The sequence below is a fragment of the Ambystoma mexicanum genome, chromosome 6p (assembly GCF_040938575.1).
Source record: "Ambystoma mexicanum isolate Mex_15411 chromosome 6p, UKY_AmexF1_1, whole genome shotgun sequence".
NCBI lineage: Eukaryota > Metazoa > Chordata > Amphibia > Caudata > Ambystomatidae > Ambystoma > Ambystoma mexicanum.
In genome coordinates, this window is record NC_090935.1 from 889,855,406 (window position 1) to 889,875,216 (window position 19,811).

General features: G+C 46.0%; 1 protein-coding gene across 2 annotated transcripts in view; it reads left to right on the plus strand.

Moving 5' to 3' along the window:
* Positions 1–14,587, plus strand: part of DCP2 (decapping mRNA 2) — a 660,306-nt gene extending 645,719 nt beyond the window's left edge. For both annotated transcript variants that reach the window (XM_069625507.1, XM_069625506.1), the window contains 2 exons: positions 2,199–2,250; positions 12,804–14,587. In XM_069625507.1, coding sequence (XP_069481608.1) covers positions 2,199–2,250; positions 12,804–12,961 — 210 coding nt within the window. In that variant the 3' untranslated portion in view covers positions 12,962–14,587. The remainder of the gene's footprint in view (positions 1–2,198; positions 2,251–12,803) is intronic.
* Positions 14,588–19,811: the final 5,224 nt, after the last annotated feature.

The window sequence follows — 19,811 nt, forward strand, 5'->3', positions numbered from 1 at the left end:
TGAGTCTGGCTGCTGTTTTTTGCATGCCTTATATGGAGGCAAGGGTGTTGTTGGGGAGTCTAATGAGGACAGAATTTCCATAGTCGAACTTAGAGAGAACCGGTGTGTGGACTGCGGTGCGAAAGTAGTCGGGAGTTAGAATATGTCTGATTTTGCATAGGAGAAGTAGTTGTAGATTGCATGTTTCGGTGACAGCAGCTGTGTAATGTGTGAAGGAAAGGTGGGGGGTCGATTGTGAAGCCAAAGGATTTCACAGGTGTGAGAGAGGGATATGTGTGGGGTGTCCATTGCCAGTTCTTGAATCCAGGGGGTGAGGTCAGGTTTGTGTTTTGGGGGTCAAGATGAGGAGGCGCTCTGTTTTGCAGGAGTTGTTTAAGCAAGTGAGTGGCCATCCAGTTGGTGATGGTGAAGAGAAATGTTTTGAGGGTTTGGAAGTGTGAAGGGGATGAAATTTGGGAGTATATTTGTGTCATCTGCGTATTGGTGGAAATGTCCATTGTGTTTATGGGTCTGTCTGGGGGATTCAACATATAGATTGAAGAGGAGTGGGGATAGGGAGGACTATTGCGGTACTCCATACTTGACAGGGGTAGGGTCTGATTGATAAGGGGGCATGGAGCCAAAGTGTGTACTGTCAGTGAGAAAGTGGGTGAACCAGTCAAGTGTGATGCCAGAGAGATTCAAACTGTGGGCTAGGTCATCTAGCAGAATGGTTTGGTTGGTGGTCTCGAAGGCTGCAGAGAGGTCAAGCAGTGCTGTCTGTCCTTTGTCTGTGATGCGGTGGACGTCATCAGGGATGTGAAGAGTAGCGGTCTTAGTGCTGTATCCAGGTCAAAAGGCAGATTGGAAGGGGTTGAGTAGGTTGTTTGTGGTGATGTGTTGTTGCAGTTGGGTAGTTACAAATCTTTATTTGATTCTGGCGTGGTATGGTAGGATAGTAATGAGGCAGTAATTTTCAGGGAACATGGGGTCCAGAGATGATCTTTGGAGGAGGGGGGATTTTTTGAGTGCAGTGGGGATAGTACCATGTTAGAGACAGGAGTTGATGATACTGAGACAGTGGGGAGCTAGGGTGGTGATGCAATTGGATGCAGCTTGAGGTGGGCATGTATCATCCAGGAAGTGTGCAGGTTTTGTTTTGGCAGTGAGGGTGCCTGTGTCGATAGGGAGGAAGATGTTCCATGTAATGGAATGTGGGGAGGGGTTGTCCTGATGTTGTGTATTTTGGAGTTGAAGTAGTTTGATGGAGTTGCATACTGCAGTGGATTGGTGTTGATGGTGGTTTAGAGAGGGACTTGATGATGAATAGTTTCTGGGCATGATTGGTGGCGGTTTGGAGTTCTTGGAGATAATGGGTGGCTTTGGCATTGCATATGGCTATTTTGTATTTGTTGCCGCAGTGTTTGAGAGGTGTCCTGGTTAAGGGGAATGGGTTTGTTTGCCAAGCTTTTTCTAGGCATCTGGCTTCCTGCTTGATAGAGAAGAGGGAACTGTTGAACCATGGTTTGTGGTGGTTGTTCGTTTTTGTAATTTGAGGAGTGCAATATTGTCGCGTGCCTGTGTGATGATGTATTGTTGTAGTAACAAGGGATGTGCATGTGGGGTTAGGGGGGGGGTTGTATGAGTGTTGCTAAGGCTATGTCTGTAATTGTCTGGCTAGAGGTGAGGGGGATGTGTGGCAGGTGGTGGTATTTTGTGTGATAGTGTGAGCGTGTAGGAGATAGCATAGTGGTCAGACCACAATACCCAGATTAGATGATCTTGGGAGACGTGATTTTTGCTTGCGAGCAAACGGTCCATGGTGTTACCAGCAATGCGCTAGGGCTAGGTGATGAGTTGTGTGAGGTCATAAGGGATGAGTAAAGCGAGGGTAGTCTTTAGTATGGGATTGCTGTCTGGAAGGAAATTACCGGGGTTGAAGTCGTCAAGGTAGATGTTGTCTTCAAGGTAGATGATGTTGCAAGGGGAGGTCTGGGCACTATGGACTAGGAGTACAGAGGTCAATATGGTGAGTATCTTGTTCTGCTCTTCCCCAAGGTGTGGTAACAAACAGAAGGTTAGTCTTTATTGCTACAGTGCATATTTACACAATAACAGCTGCAAAATGGCAGCTTCAGCAGTTTGAACACAGCTGTAATTTTGATTAATTGCATTTACCTGCTGCTAACAATCATGTGTCCGATTCTTTCTCCTTATAGAAATCTGACAAAAAACTTACCCCAAAAAGACTTCAAGATTCTTTTGAAATGGGCAAGTACATTTTATTCATTCTAGTTTTAGTTGTAATAGAAATGTTAAGGCTAAAGATGATCTTCTAGACAGTGCACCTGTTGATCTTCCCATCTTGATTCCAATTTCAAGAAAATGCCTTTGTGCCATATCTTATGTAAAGACATGACATATATACAATCACAAGTATTTGGTGTTGGACAATATACTTGCACTATGGCTTTGAAAATCACTCTTTGTTTAAGCAGTAAATTGTTAAGCTATATTGCAGCAGTAGACAGTATCTACAACAATAAATGCAGTTTTGGCTCAAAGATGCACTCAGTCTTGAGGAAAGTTGATGTTAAGATTGTGCTTGGAACACAGTTGACTTCACATTTACACTGCCCACGTGGACTCTACTTTGTTTCTGTACAGCATTCACTTAAGCCTCAATCCTGTACTGTGATCTCCCTGGCTGTTCAACCAATACCTGGCACTCCTTACCCACCGCATCGTCGCTCTCTGTCCCAACTTTCAGTGCTATGCGGATGATACCCAGCTCATTTTCAGGCTACACTCAGCCTCCTCCTCTCCTTCCCTCATCTCTGACTGTCTGTCTGCCATCCAGGAATGGTGTGCCGCCAACGACCTCTGCCTTTATGCCAGTAAGACTGAGATTCTACTCATCGGCAAACCCACCCCCTCCTTCCCTGTAGCTCTCTGGCTGGCCTCTCTTGGCCCTCCTGCCACTCCCATCTGCAAGTCTAAAAACCTCGGGGTCATCTTCGACTCTGCACTCTCCTTCTCCCCTCACATCTGACGTCCCTAAGAAGTCACACTACCAGCTGCACCTCCTTAGAGGTATTCTTCCTTTCCTCTCCTTCCCCCAGATGCTCACTGTCTCCAGAGCCCTGATCCTCTCCAAGCTGGACTACTGTAACAGCCTCTATCTAAATCTGCCTGCCTCCACTCTCCACCCTCTGCAACGTATCCAGAACAGGACTGAGAGACTTGTCCTTGGCCTCAAGCCCAGGGATCATATCTCTCCAGGACTGAAATCTCTGCACTGTCTCCCAGTGGCTGCGAGGATTAAGTTCAAAACCCTCTGCATTGTACACAAGGCCTTCTGAGGTCTGGGGCCGCAATACCTTCAACTCTCTTCCTAAATATCTTCCTTCTCGAGCTCTTCGCTACTCTGCCTCCAACTCCCTCAGGGTCAGTCACTTCTCCAAGCAACGAGTTGGTGGTAGATCACTCTCTTCGGCAGGGGCCTCTCTCTGGAACAGCCTTCCTGCCTCCCTGAAACTCGAGGAGAACCATCTTCGGTTCCGGAAACACCTCAAAACCTTCCTCTTTGCTTCTGCTTTCTCCCCTCCCTTGCTGAATTCCTGACTGAAATTGCACTGGTTACCTGGCCACCCTTTCTGAACTCTGGCCCAGGCCCCGTCAATTGCCCACCTGCACTGCCTCCCTGGCAGCCCCTGCACTTGGGGACTGTTTTTCCTGTATCCCTTCAGTCCCCCTACCAGTACTTATGTCTGCACTTCCTTGCACTTGCCACTAGCTGGCTGTTTTATGTGTCTTATTTATCTTATTTATTCCACTTTCCCCTCTCCCTTCCCCCTGCGCACTTCTCATTTCCCCCCTTTCCATGCACTTGCACGATCTGAATGACACCTGGCCTAGCAGGATCGCTGTCTTCCCTCCACCCTCCCCCTTGCCTCGTCGCGCCTTGAAACACTTGTGTATAGGTGCGTTATAAATGCCATATCATATATCATATAATTTATCAATATAGACACCAAGGGAAAACACCCCATTGACATTTTATGAAAGTCCCTGTTCAAATTTAGCTATACCTTTAGGAGGTCTTGTATTGTACACACAATTTGAATATGTATCTCTTGTCACAGTGAGACCACAATGGACTACTCAAACGCAAGGAACAGTTCAACAATTGTATGTTTCCCTTTGCATTGATGATTGGAGGAATTCTTTCAGGAGATAGGGTAAACCACATTAAAACGAAAGTGGATGCTCTAAGTAAAATTGGGTCAAAATGGAGGAGTAAAGAAACTTAGTACAAGGGTCTAATCTAAAGTGGACCCAATGTTCATAATCCTTATTATATCCAGTGACCTGTTGCACCCCTAAAGCATTCTTTAGTTCACTTAGACTCAGAGCATTGAAAGTGCCACATGATGCGTATTTCCGGTTGGTCACGACGGCTTGCAGTCTGTGAATAAACAGTTGTCGAAAAACCCATCGACGACAGTGTCGACGACCAAAACGGTACCATTGTTGTCAAAGCATACCAGCAAGGGCTCACGCCCATCAACAAAGTCGGCCTCCCGTTCGTCGAGAACAACCTCACAGACGAAAGACAAGCATAAGGACAAATCGTCCGCAAAGACTCCACCTTCGTCGAAGAAGAAACAACACCACTCGTCGTTGGAGTCTCGTACTGCCTGAGAGGGACATAGATCCTCTTCTGAAGAAGAGTCGTCGACGACTAAACGAATCTCCAGGGAGTGCAAAAACAGTACACACACACCTGACAATGAGTTCTGCCGCGGTCCCAACTATGGAACATCCCGAACAACCTATCCTGCAGCTGCAGGAGAAAAAAAGCGTACTATCCTGTACTAAAGGGATACTAAGAACTCTTAAGTAACGGAGGAACCAGCAGAGCCTAGGCAACTCACTCTAGGTGTATCACCCATAAAATACACAGAAATCATGCCTGCGGAAATCCTACAACATGCGATAACGTCTGGCTATGAACCTCCGAGGGAGGAGTGCCCAGAAATCATAGATTTGGATTCCGAATAATGCACAGTGATCCAATCTCATGCACAGGACATATATTCCACTCGGCCCCAATCAAGAGGGGAAGGAACACCACCAGTAAGGCTGAAAAGTGTACCCCACGGTTTTCCCTCTACACCTTTGGGAACAGGGGGGATGACGCCAACATACCCGCTTATAAATCCAGTCTCTACTATCCCTGCAAGTATTTTCAACTCTGAAAAGTCTATTGGGGCAGCTCAATGCTAGGCTTCATCCACCTCAGGTGATCCCTCAATATAGGGTAGACCAGGTAGCGCCAAGTCAGCAAGCACAAACAGTTCAAGGAAGATATATGGGGCACTCGTCCCGAGACCACGCCAAACGCTCCCTTTTATGCGCACAGGTCTCAATCTCCACCCAGGCCGTCTCCTCCACAAAGAGGTAGCCCGCTAATAGGCATACAAGAGGAAGGGGAACTAGTGGATACAGACCAGGATACTCATCCAAGTGACACGAGATCTTCCACTTCTAACTCCCCTCACCAAGATGATACTTGGGATACAGATGACGCAGACCGTGAAACACAAGGTAGTCCAGCACAGCCTTCCCCACCAGATGACATTGGTGCTTTCCACGCCATGGTCGCAAAGGCGTGCCAGGAATTTGGGCTGACGCCAGCAGAAGAAAGACTGTTTTATTTTTGATCATATGGGTAAGCGCTGAAAAGTTGTGCTTGCAATACCCATTCTGGATCATGTGTGGCAAGAGGGATTGCGAACTCCTGATACACACTTTCACTGAACCTGTAGTAAAAAGAAGACTAGACAAGAAGTTGAAGGCACTGGACACAACCACACAATGTCTAACCTCTTAGCCCTCTCTGGAGTCTGTAGTGTCAGCTGTGGCAAGTCACAAGGCACGTTCGCAGCACAAATGCGCGACACCCCCAGAAAATGAAGGTAGAAAAATTGATGCTTTCGGCAAGAAAGTACTAACCATCGGGGCAACAACAGTAAAAGCGGCCAATGCCCTGGCAATATTGGCCTGCTATGATCGTGAGATGTGGCACCGGCTGGCTCCCATTTTAGAGCATTTGCCCAAACAGCAGCAAAAGGAGGCCATGACAATTGTACGTGAGGGTGAGGAAGCCTTGAACCATAGTATAAATATGCCTCTGCAACCCTTAAACACATTGATTCATAGGTATTTTAGGACATGGTGTTCTGTTTGTATTCCACCTGGGAACGTGTGATTCTGAGTGGTCAGGGGCCTTATTCGAGAAGAGCGTTGATTTGTCTATATTCACTTTTATTCTGGCCCAGCTGCCAAACTCCTGTGTCGCCTGCAGTGCTAATGGAACTGTGGTCCGGGGGTCAAATGGGTACAGTAGCAAATCATCAGCGAATAACGCCAGCTTATACTCTACTTCCCCCACCCTGATCCCCTGAATTGAGTTATCTTGCCTTATAATGTTGGCTAGTGGCTCGATAGATCGAGCATAGAGGAGGGGCGATAGAGGGCATCCCTGCCTGGTCCCCCTGGACATCATGAATTCCCCTAAGAGCTTATTGTTCACCGTCACTTTGCCCCCTCTGGGATTTATACAAGGCCTGGATCCCACGTATAAACCTATCCCCAAATCCCCAAATCCCATGTTCCTCAGTACAGCCCAGAGGAAGCCCCACTCCAACCTATCAAAAGTCTTCGTTAAGTCCATACTGAGGACTGCGTTATCCCCATCTAGTCCTCTGGTGTGTTCCATAATATCTAAAGTCTTGCGCATCACATCGGCCCCTTGTCTCCCTTTTTATGAAGCCCACCTGGTCTGAATAGACCAGGCTGGGTATTACGCGTGGGCAGGACTCTCGTATACACTTTAGCATCTGTATTCAGCAGCAATATCGGTCAGTATGATTTGCAACATGTGGGGTCCTTTCCTCTTTTGGGAATAACTACTATGTGAGCTGCTGGAAATTATGGAGGAGCCTGACCAGACTCTTGTATGTAGTTAAACAGGGAGGCTAGGTGAGGAGCGAGAGTCTCCGTGAATTGCTTTTAGAATCCCATACCATAACCGTCTTCTCTCTGGGGAAGCCTCTTTATTGCTGCTTTCACTTCATCCGGTCTTATGGCGGAGTCTAGCTGGGACCGCTCCGTGCCTTTTTGAAGCGTGTACGACCCACCCTCTCAATATATTCTCCCATCTTTGTCTGCCCGATTTCCCTCTGTGGTATACAGATTCTTGTAATATTTGGCGAACTGGCCCGCTGTCTGCTGCAGATCGAGTCCATCCCCCCCTCCTCCGTTTTGATGCCTTCTACCCACCTTACTGCTCTCTGTGCCCAAAGCCTGGCGGCTAGCATTTTGTCGGCTTTGTCCCCCTTTTCATGGAATTGTTGTCTTTACAACTTCAGTATTTGCACATCTCCCTTCCTCAGCGATTTCAGCTCTTCCCTCTAAGGGTTGCTAGGTGTTCTACACGATAAAACCCCTGAGCATGTTATCTTTCCTCGAGCTTTGTGAATTCTCCTCCAAGTCTCTCCTCTTGTAGCTTCCGCTCCCTTTTACGCTTCGCTCCTTCCCTCATTAGTTGGCCTCTCCACACTGCTTTTCCAGCCTCCCATACCGTACTAATGTTCACTTCCCCATTGTTATTTATTTGGAAGTATTCTTCTATGGCAGATTTTAGCTCTTAGGCATAAAGTTTGCCTCTCCATAGGGAGTCGTTGCATCGCCACCTGGAATCCTGGTGGTTTAGCCCTTCCATTTCTACAATAGCTGTTACCATGTCGTGGTCTGACCAGCCCACCGGGCGAATCGCACTCTCCTGGATTCTAGATTGGACTTCTTTATTAAGCAGTGGGTAATCTATTCTAGTGAAGGGCCAGTGGACCTCTGACTTGAACGTAAATCCCCTTTTATTTGGATTGCAGGATCTCCAGACATCCACCAGTCCATCCCTGTTTATTTTGGCTAAGAATCTACTGGTCTCATCCCTGAGGTAACTGTTGGTGGTTACCCGTTTAGCCTGTCTGTCCAATTGGGAGTCCGCTCAGGTGTTAAAGTCCCACTCTGTCACCACGGTGCCTCTACCGTTGCCCATTATGGAAGGCAGGGCGGCCTCATTGAATGACCCCTGACCTTGATTGGGGCATAAACCCCCGTGAAGGATATCTGTATGGATTCCCACTCACCCCGAACCATTAGGAGTCTTCCCTCCATTGACTCCTCCACTACTGGGTTAATCAGTCTGATTTGCTTGTTTAGTATGAGGCCCACTCCTCCTTTTTATGCTCCCCCTGACGCCCAGAATGTTTGCTCGATGCCCTTTCCCTCCTCAATAGTTTTTCCTCCCCAGATTTCATTCTGGTTTCCTGAACGAACAGAACAACTAGGGCAGCTCTATCACATTACCTTGCTAGGAGGGACCTATTAGTGGGGAAGTTTAGCCCTTTAACATTTAACATGCCCACTCTTAGGGTCGTTTTCTTGGGTCCTGTGCTAGCGGGCCCTGCCATTTCTATGGTGGTACCCATGTACCATGAGTCGAGCCCTCCCCTTTTTCCCTTTTGACTTTGAATGGTTCCCTTTCCTCTTTACCTCCCTGTTAACTTTGTCTAATCGCTTGTCTCCCCCTTCTCCCGCCCTCCTGAACAATAAACATAACTAAACCTATTATGAGACCCATGCCCTTTGGGTCGAGACACCCTCTTGGAACTGAGGGCCACCATGGTAGATACTCATCCCTTTTTGGGTGATCTCTTTTCGTTAATATGATTTGCTTTTCATGGTGTTTTGTGTGTGTAGCGTAGTTTTGTTAGTTTGTGAGCGTCTGTGCCTGGCATCTTGTGCAGCCACCTCCCCACCTTTTCACGGCGGATTCGGTGGAGATGCTGGACTTGGTTTAAAGTCCTGCCCCTTTTCCCTCCAGCCGGTTATTCGTCCTTGTTGATCGGCCTGGGGGGTTTGGGTACCCTGCGGGCCTGATGGGCTCCTGGCGCCGCTTTGGTTTTCAAAGTTTTTCAGGACTTGCTTAGCTTCCTCAGTGTGGTTACCCTATAGTCCTCTCCCATAAATTCAAAAGTCTGGTCAAAAGGATAGCCCCACCTGTAGCGGACTCCCTGCTCAGTTAGTCAAACTTCTCCTTGTAGCTGAGGAATTTCACCACAATTGATCTGGGACCTCCACCAAAGGCCCTTCCCCCTCTGTGAGCCCTCTCAATGTGCACTTCTTTGCCTCAGTCTTCCTCAAATAGGAGGTTTACTATATCTTGCACCTTTTTTTCAACCTGCTGGGGGGGGGGGTGTCTCCTTCCTTTTCCACCAGTCTCAGTATTTGCAGCTTGGACCTTCTCTCCCTATTTTCCATGTCATCCATTTTTAAGGTCAGTTCTTCTTCTCGTAGTTCTATGTCTGTCATCCTAGCATTTAGTTTGATTTCTACTAGATTCCATGTTGTTCTGATTATGTTCCAGGTTTTCAACTTTTCCTTCTATGCGTTCCATTTTTCCTCGAAGCTCTGATATGGGTGTCTGGATATCTGAGCGTAATGCCCTAATCTCTGCCATGATCCCAGCGATATCATCCTTTGTAGATGCCATTCTCATTGTGGCAGTATCTTCCACCGGGACAACCCGCTCACTTTGTTTGGTCCTTCTATATTGCTGCAGCCTGTCTGTGCTGGTTTGCGCTCTGAGCCTTTCCCCTCCTGATGCAACTTTCCTGGTGATGTGGGGCTCCTCCCCTGGTGACGTTCCCTTCTGGTCCAGGATTAACCGTTGCCGGGGTGGTGAGGTTCACGGGGGTCCACAGTGGGCTATTTCCCCCTACTGCTAAGGGTCGCTCTCCTGGTGCAAGGGAGGGATGGTCCCTTCCCCTTAGTTGGTATCTCAGGAGTCCTATATGCTTTGATGCCTTTTGATATCCATCTTCTCACGGCTCATGCAGTTCTTATTAGGGATTGCCTGTGCTCCGGGGTCCTTCGGGCCCCCTCCGCGGGTGAACCCTGGTTGCCTGCTTGTCCTCCTTTTGCTTCCCTCCTTATTTCTGGCCACTCGTGTGGATTCACCACACCCTCCTCCGCCTCTTCACTGGCCCACTTGCTGCTGAGCTTTGCAGCCCCCTCACGGCAGCCGGATTTCCTTTTACTTGCGAGCTGCAGCCCTTTAGAGTCTTAATGGGTCTCCCTGCGGCTGACCCCTGCCGTAGATTGCCCGTGTTCCGGTGTTGCTTGGTGCCGGGCTGCTCTCCCCTTTATTTCTATTTCTGGTTACTGCACTCTTCTGATCGCCTCATCCCACGGAGCGTGCCACGGCGTCTCTCTCATCTTACGGCGATCACTCTGTGTATGCTACGGTCGTGTTTGACTCTGAGCTTCTGTATAGTGAGAGCTCCGGAGCTCCAGGAGGGGGGTTTACCAACCTTTTCGCCCCTGGTTCCACGTCTTGCCCCTGAGTCCACGTCTCGGGATTCCGATGCTGGGTACTGGGGAGCTGCACCTCCGCTTCAGTGTTACTACCTTGTCCTCCTCAGTGCCCCAGCATCGTTATTGGGCTCACCACTCTTGCCTCTCGATGTGCGTGGAGCCGCACACAGTTCCTCCTCTGTTTTGTCGCTTCTTCTGCCCCTGTCACCTTGTCTTGCCGCTTGGGTGCCCCACAGGTTAATGGTACTTTTTCTTTCCGTCACCCACGCACCTCTGGTGCATCTTTGCTTCGGTTACACTGTGGGAGCTGCGCCCCCCTCCCCCCCGGGGTTTCCACTCCTCTACTGACTTTGCTACTCTGAGGTCCCGCTTGCTGGTCTTCCCCCTTTTTCTCAGTCCGGGGGATTCGCTGGATGGCCCATGTCCTCTTTCGGGCTGACCTGCTTTCTGCTTTTTTTTTTTTATTTGAATTTTTTTTCCCCCCCGGCCTGGCAGTCTAGGGTTATGGCGCTCTGTCCCTCTTGCTGTTTCGTTTCATGCCAGGGGCGCATCGGTGGGCCTTTGCGTCTGATGGTGTCCACGAAGGGAAGAGCACCTGGGTCTGCCACCTTTCCCCAGGGCCGCACTCTGCCGGTTTCAGTTAGCGGTTCCTTTTCACTCGGCTGCCATATTTCGGAGCGCTGTGGGGTGTAAGGGCCACATCTTCTTTCTCTTGGATTTCTTCACCTTCAAGCTGGTTCTGATGACGCTTTCCATTGCCAACGATTTCCGGACCGCAATGTCTTACTTTCTTGCGATGCTTTGCTTTTGGATTAGCACTATTTCATTTCTTATCTCCCCTCAGGACCGTGAGCCGCGCTTCAGGCAGCCATTACCTTCTGCGCTCCTTGGTGGTCTCCTCTATGATGCTTTGTAATGATTTTCCTTGATTTGTTAACTGAAGCGAGGGTTCAAAGTTGCCTACCTCGCTCTCAATCTTAAGCATATCAGCGGATCCTACACAAATAGTTTTTTGTGTTTTCACTATTGTTGTATGTATTTTACTAATGTTTTGTATTCTGTTGTATATACAAAACTGTTTAAATCCTATACTTGTACAGATCCTAGTAGCTGTATGTACATGCAGCTACCAATTGGATACTCTGTACCATTCCAGCTTTTGGCAGCCACCCAATCGGGGAGTTGCCACATACAAACTTCCCTGAAAAGCACGCAAGATGTGAGTTCGGAGTGAGTCACAGATACCCATTCATCCATCCAGCCAGATATAGGCACTGCTGCCCTAAACTATCATCCTGGAGTCTCCGTAACGCTGTGATCATCGGGATTAGCCAACATCTGGAATGTATTCTCACAAGACCAAGCTTGTGCCTCAAAAATGGGCGGCCCTTATTGTATCACCTTTCGTCTAGTTTTCCCACCCTAGGCTATGGCCATGGCTTATGACTTGTCAGTTCTGATCTGGGCTTGAATACCATTACATAGTGTCATAATTACAGGTGTTATTACAGCATTTAAAAAAAGAGAAATTTAGTATGTTATGTTATGTTAGAGGTACTTGTATAGCGCACCGTCGCCAACGGAATTGGTCCCCAGGCGCTCTGGCGGATCTGTAAACAGAAAGGGTGGCGGGTAGGGTTAGTCGGGAGGAGATGAGGAGGGGAGAAGGACAGTGGGAGAGGTGGTTTGCTGTTGGCAGCTTCAGCTCGGTATACACGAGTGCTGGGCTTTGGTGCTAGTATCGGATCGGATGAAGGCCTCGAGTGCTGTGGGTGAAGTTTGTGTTGTTGATGCGGTGTGGTAAAGTGCGTGCGGATTGCTGGAAGAGAGGTGGTTGTGTGGTTTTGTGTGGGTTGAAGTATGCAGAAGATTGAGGGTTGGGTTAGTGGGGTCTGTATCCTGGTTCAGGTACTTATGATTCCATTAGAGTTTTATACCTGTGGGTTCGGATGTTGCTGGTTCCTCGTGGGCTGACTCGATTTGGTGGTGTTGTGCTGATCCAACTGTATCCTATTGAGTAGAATTTGGATTGGTGGGTGCATCTGTACCTAATCTTCAGGTGTGGGACTAGGTGGGTGATATCTATTCTCAGGTAATCTAGTGTGATGCTGGTCGGTTAAGGCTTTGAATGGTTCGGGGTCGTGTTGAAGTGTTGTCCTAGTGGATCCGTCTTGGTGAGCGTGTGTATTCAGACGTTCGTATCCTTCTGTCCTGAGTGTGCCCGTAGGATATGTCATTGCCCAATTAAATGTGAATTAAAATTGCTTATTTGTAGCACAAGGTTCTTATTTTTCGTATGCAACTGCACTACCACTTACATATGTCTTAAAGATATTGGCATGCTGATTGTGATTAACATATATTTTTTCTTAATCTAGGTGGCATGTATGATTTGTGCTGCGGCAATGAAGACCATGTCTTTGACCAACCTGAAGGGAATGCATTCAGTGGCCACTATACATTCACGTTCTCATCCAGAGCATTTTTAAGCTTCAAGTTTGACCATGATGCCATCATGAAATGTTTTGATCTTTGACAGCAAAAACGGTGGATGGACAATGATCAAAGACTTTCGGTCAAAGTTTGAGAATGGTTTTTAATCAAGCCTTACCTTTCTCAGGTGTTTTAAAGATGTTTGTCCCGCTGGTCTGGTCGGGTCCCACTCTGCATGTCAAGTGGCAAACTAACATGTTTTTTTATGCTTATTGCACTGTAATTCCAGGCTCGCCTTTATACACGAGTACCTTTCAGTGTTGGATTCAGTAGTTATTTATCAAGCATTAGAAAAGTATTCATTCTTTGTTTTCAATGAATTTTATTATTTAACTTTGTACTTTTTTCTACCATTGATCTCTGAGATCATGTAAAGATGTTTACTCCACAAATGAGTGTCAGTTCAAACAGAAGAGTGATACCTTGCAGCAACGATGATTCTTAAAATATTTGTACTTGCGCCACATTTGGTGTTTTTGTGATATAGATGTACATTGATGTGTCCTCGTTGTGCTTTTTAATATTGCAGAAAGTTGTCCAGGGGAGTAGAAGGTTCTGGATTTGTAGATTGCTACTAGAACAGTGTATTCTTGCATATTGTATTGGGCACATGGCATTGTGACTTGTTCACGCCGAAGTAGTTTGGAATTTGCACCCTTTTTGTCTTTTACGTTTTGCCTATGCTATTGATTGAGAACTATACTGTACCAGTATAACATCTGAATAGCAGCGCACTTACTGTATTTTGATCTACGTTTGTTTTCTGATATTTGAACCTGCCTGTGAAAAGCTGTTGTGGCAAGGAATTATCACAAAGAGGTCATCCAGTGCTCTCGTTTCTGCTGTATAAAAGTGACCGAAGCATAATTATGCCAATCTGTGTTAAAAGAAGGCTATTTTAAACTGATCATTTAGCTTTTGTTTTTCCTAAAGTGTCTTAAGAGGTCTCCTTGTGGTATGATGTGGCATACTCACAAGAGGAGACAGAGCCTAGAATTTACCTGCTCAATTGGTGTACATTAATAATACAAAGAAACAAGATTCATAAACGGAGCACAACATCTCTAAATACTGTCCGTCATCAAATGATAAGGAAAGTATTTTGTAACGTTTGGGGGTAGACTCCCCCCATTTTAGAATAGGTGCTATTCTTGTAATTGACTGAAAAATTGTTTTTTTGTTAAAAAAAAAAAGGCACACCAGATTTTTAAAAAAAGAATGTAATCCTAATATGCATGTCCGCCCCATGGTACATTTGTCACCAAATGGTAAAACCTTTCGCTCCAAATTGTTCTGGGAGAACAATTCCTCTTCAGTCATTGGTGACAGTAATGGAGTGATATGATGGGGTACCTTTTTCATAGTTATTCCTGCAGTGAGGACTTGCCTCAGGTTTGAAAACAATGCAAACATCCACCTCTGACCATACAGCTGATGTATTGTGTGGTATCCACATAATGTAACCACCTCTTTATTGGTCTATCCTGTTATCAACAGGCACTCTAGCGCGACCTTTGGAAGAGGTTGAATAGAATGGGTGGACGGTTGCATGTATTTCTGCTAAGTTTTTGTAAGGAATAGGATGTGGTTGAATTGCTTACATGGCACTTGAAATTGGTTTTTGGAGCTGTCCAATTAATACACCAATAAAGCAGACCAAGAAATGTTATCTGTTACTTGTGTGTGTGGTTTGGGTAGTTCTAAATAAGATGTTTTGAAGATAGAAATATTGAAGTGATTTAAAGAGGTAGAAAATCTGTATTTTTATAATGCAATATTTTCAACCCTGAAAGGTATATATTTCAATGTGTTTCAGGTAAACGTCCTAAACATGTACCGCTGGCGAAAGGATCTGAACTTTGTTTTTATTTTAATTTACTCATCTTTCTTCTTAAATAGTCATTCAATGCCTCAGCAGTCACAAAACAGAGATCCCAAGTGTATCAGAGGCTGGGTGTTCTAAAGACACACAACCTGACACAGCTGTACCAGCTCCACTGATTGGTGGCAGATAAAGATTTGTTGATCATGTTGGGGTACAGCTTGGTGTATCTAGAGGGATGCCAGAGGGTTCCAATTATTGAAGTCCAGTTGTATGGTGTAAAGACGTTTTTTGTGCACCCCTCTGTGGGGTGTACAACCACTAACTTTAACGGGGCAAGTACATCCAACCCAAAACGGAAGCCAAACCTTTCTCAAGATGGGTAGCGTAGCAAGGCAGAGTGGTCAGACAAGCACAACAGAGGAAGAAGTAGGCAGACATATAAGTAGTCCACACAGTTCTCCATGGAAAAAAATTCCACACTGGTATACTGAACAATATGCACCTTTTATTATTTGATTGTTTATTTTTATGTTTGTGTGTGTGTGTGTCTGTGTCTATATATAACACAATTTCTGAAATGTACCTGGAATCGATCTCCTGAGTGAAAGCCCTGGAAGAGCCTGGGAAAGGTTGAATGTGACATTCCCAAGTGATTGGAAGCCGCCTACAGTCACTCTTTATGATTGGAAGCTAATTGGTTCCTCAGCTCCCACGTTTTTAATATTTAACTGCTGGGTCTGCATCTTTATCTTGTTAAAGGCAAGTCACAGAATTTGTGTCCATCTGTATTGGAACTGTGATAATGTCAAACTGAGGCGAACTGTCAGGAATCTATGGTGCCAATCTGATGGCGAAGCTGTGCCAGTGCCTGGGGATACCAGACTTCTCAGCTACCCGAGACAGCCAAAGATCAGTTGCTCCCTTTTTGTAAACTGGCGGGTACAGTCCGGGTGGAACCCTCAAGGATCCTGCTGCCACATGGGAAGGTACTACTGTTCATCCCTGTGCAGACAACACCCGAATATGTGCAAGGACCGGAAAAACTCTGCACCGTAACAGACATTGTCGAAGGCCTGTCAATGTCAGAAATCGAACAATAAAGACATTGTTGGAACTCCAAGCAGTCTCACGCTTCCCGGAAGAGCAACCACTGGATACTGCAACTCCTTGAGGGTACAGTAACAGTACATGTGGCTAAGAGCACAGCTGCCTCATGCCACAGCGGTTTGTCTTTATCAGCAACCTCTGCACTGGATCTTCAGTTATTCTGTTTGCCTGCCGGCACCATGCTGCAGAGGAAGAGGAGCCGGGGACCGCCACTGATGACCAGTGTTTAACTGACAATGAGCGCAAATCTCCGGTATTCAAAACTCTGGAATTGAACCCTATCTTTAAGATTGGGCCTAAAGTCAACATTGTGGGTACTGCACGTCAAAAACAGCATGCCTCTTCTCCCATCAGAAGGCAGCCTGTCTCCCTTTCAATGCTATGAAAAACAAACTCACAGTTGATTGGAGACAGCTCCTCCATTGGCCCTGGGGTAATGACAGCTAAACTTAGTACTTGAAGGGGAACATGTATCTTTGGTCACTGACAGTAACTCTAACTTGTAGGTTTAAAGACTTTGGGCCTCATTACACGTAGTGCGGTAAGGGTTTACCGGTAAGGGCACCGGTACCGGTAAACCCTTAACGCCTTAATACGAGGTCCCTTTGCGGGTTGGTGCTTTAACGCCTGCTTTTTAGCAGGCGTTAAAAACCAACCCGCAAAGGGACCAGGGTGCTAATTACGGTACCGCAATTTGCGGTACCGTAATTAGCGCTTTCCCCATTCCCATAGAGCCCTATGGGGCAAAAATGGGAATGGGGGAAAGGGCAATGGAGGAAGGCGGAATTACTGCCTTCCCAACCTTGGAATAGGGCGGTAATTCCCCTTTCCTCCAAGGCGGTACCGGTAAATTACCGGCATGAACCATTGTGCTAATAGCACCATGGTTTACCGCACTACGTGTAATGAGGCCCTTTTACTGCTGAAAGGACTTTCTCAGATACTGTATTTACCAGTAATCTGTGCAACAGTTTACTCACCTTCACAGAAGATCAAATCTAGTAACAGCTATGGGCGGACATTCTGATTGTTGCACTTTATCTTGAACCAACTGCTCCTCTCCTTTGACTGCTCAACCATCACTACTATGAGGTTAGTGAGCCAGGGAAAGCTTGAGGGGAAACCTGTTGCTTAGGTCTGGATCATTGATTCCTATTATTGAACACGGGGCTTAAGGAATCCATCCCAACAATGTCATAGTGTTAGTAATATTTCCAAAAATAACAGTGTTAGTGCTACATTAATTTGAATCGAAGCTGAAGGCTGTTGATGGGCAATGCTAAGGCATGTGTCTTTTAGTGAATGCATAACTAAGTATCATGGGGCAATATCTGCTAGGACTAAGAGTTAGGAAAACATTTTATTGTACATTTTGCAGCCCTAGCATGATAGGGATCTTACTGTTCTTGGTAAAGGACTGTGAAACCGTTCAGTTAAAATGTGTGGCGCTTGGTCATGGCCATAGTATAACTGACGTAGAAAGCCCTTTGCAATTGGAGATGGCATTAGCTTCGGAGCAGAGGAAATGCTATAAGGTGTGCAATAAAATCCACATCCGCTTTGTTTGGAGAACTTCTGCAAGCAAGTAATCTGCTTTTAGCTGCCCCCATAGTTTTAAAACCAATAAGTCAAAATGGTTGATAAACATCTGATAACCTCAAATGGGCAGTATGTCCGCCCATCGCTCCTCAGCTTCCCTTTTCATAGTAACGTAGATTACCATACTGCATGCACTTATAGAATGATCACCTTTCCAACTAGGGAACATGGGTGGACCCTGCCCATTAACCACAGCGTACATAAACTGAACACTAAAATAATGTGAACTTAATTTGAATATACTCCAATAACCGTAACAGACAGCAAGTAGTTCATTCAATATTTGGGGCTAAGATTATTGGAAAATCCAGACCATCGCTTAGATTTCATTTTGCACCCTTCTTAGTGAAGGTTAAGAATGCCCTGTTAAGTTTTGTCTAGGCCCATGTTCTCCCACGATTTATATTACCATTTTCAGGCTACATTTTATTATACCCCTAATATATTTTTATACAAATTGAGCTCCATGCTCTTTTTGGATATACGTGATTACACTGTGGCACGAAATTATGAATTCGAACATGTCTAATTCGAAAAGCGCGCTGCAGTGTAATTGCGCATTAGGTCCCCCCATACTCCCTACTTACCTTTTGGCGGCACACTTTGTTGTGTTCCACCGTCTTCCCCGTCTCCCTTCGACACCAGTTCCCTTCACTTGCGTGGACGGGAACTGGCGATGCAAGGTCCTTTTTTAAAATGTTTTAATAGCTTTATTTTACAGACAGCGCAACCCCCAATCCCATTATAGCAACCGAGGGTGCGGGCAACCCCCGCTCCCCTTGTTTGCTATAATGGGAACGTATTGTATAATTGTTTGACATTTTCAGTTAAATGCAATTTTAGTACTACCGAAATGTGAACAATTATATCATACGAAACTTTCTACAGCTTCACTCTTTTCTATCATTTGGTGTAGGAAGGAGGGGGTGTGGGGGTTATCTCCAACTGGCTGTTGTTGCCAGTGCCCAACAATGGTGTGTGCGTACCATATATATGATGCTACTTCTGTGCGGCAATGGGCGAGAAAACAACCAGACCAAGGAATTCTGAGATCTCTAATTCACAAGCAATTGAATTATTTGTATCATCCCAATCTAGGCTGAATCGCATACTAAAATTTAGCAAACCTATACGCTGCACACCTTTCTGAAAACATTCCAGGCAATTGCCCACATCGAGTCCGATCCTATTCCAGCCATCACGAGATATCTGGCAAAATATACATAATTTTCCAAATGATGCTGGTGGCTGTGTCAGACAATGGTAGTAGATCTTGGGTTCTTTCACGATTACCTATGTGAAGGAGATGCTTTAATGGCATTCAGATGGTTAAAGCATAACTGGAGTGGGGTGGGTAAACAATTAGATGTGTTCTTGCATTTCTAAACTTCTTTAAAATCAAGGACCCTACAAGTGTACTGTGCTTTCCTTTCCTTTCTAAAACATCATGTTATAAGATGCTGTTTTCGACTTGTAGAGCATCCATTTTAAAGTGCTTGTGGGTGGAACTCTAATGACAATTGTTTAAGTTCATGTATTGGATTTCACAAGCCCTATTTCTGACTCTGGGTACATTTAAATTATAATCCTGCTGAAAGCAACCAGTTTTACTGTATAAGGTCAGATCGGATGATCTCTAATAAATCCCTGTCGAGCTTGTGAAATGCGGTGCACATATCGGTTGGCTGTCCCGATATGGTGTTTTTGGAAAAATTGATTTCTGTTTAAACCATCATCATTATGGCTTGCTTTCCTTGTTTTGGGGCCACATTTGCTCGTTTTGTTATCATGACTGTGGATGAATTGATGACCGGAGCGTAGCTGAAGGCTTGCACGCTAACATGTTTTGGGTGCGAGCAAGACCGGCTAAAATGATTTTTATATTGAGAAGGGGATTTAACATGCCCGAGGTTGACTTGATAAGTTTGTGATCTAATCGGGCCATTCAAAATGTGCATTATCTGTCTCTTAAACATGTTGCATGCCCTCTAATTACTGCTTCTCCAGCATGGGGTCTGGCATGGATTCACATGCTCATGAATATTCCCGTCGTCAGGCTGGGAATCCTCGGTAAAGAAAAATCAGTATCAGTTTCGTTTCTTATCTGTCTTTCGTAGTAGTAACCAATCGCTGTTCTCTGCGTCATACTGACCACAGCCAATGACTGCCATCTCCCTAAGCCCTGCCTCTGGCAGCCATCTTCAGATTTTTACCGCACGTTCAAGTGTTGGGATCCTCGTGCTATTGCTCTCGAGCTTTAGTGCTTTTTTCGCGCTTTTTCTTAGGAAAACTTTATCTTTTTCGGTCAGAAGAGCCTCAAGCTCCACCGTTTCTTTACCCGATCAACGGGGACCCGTGTCGG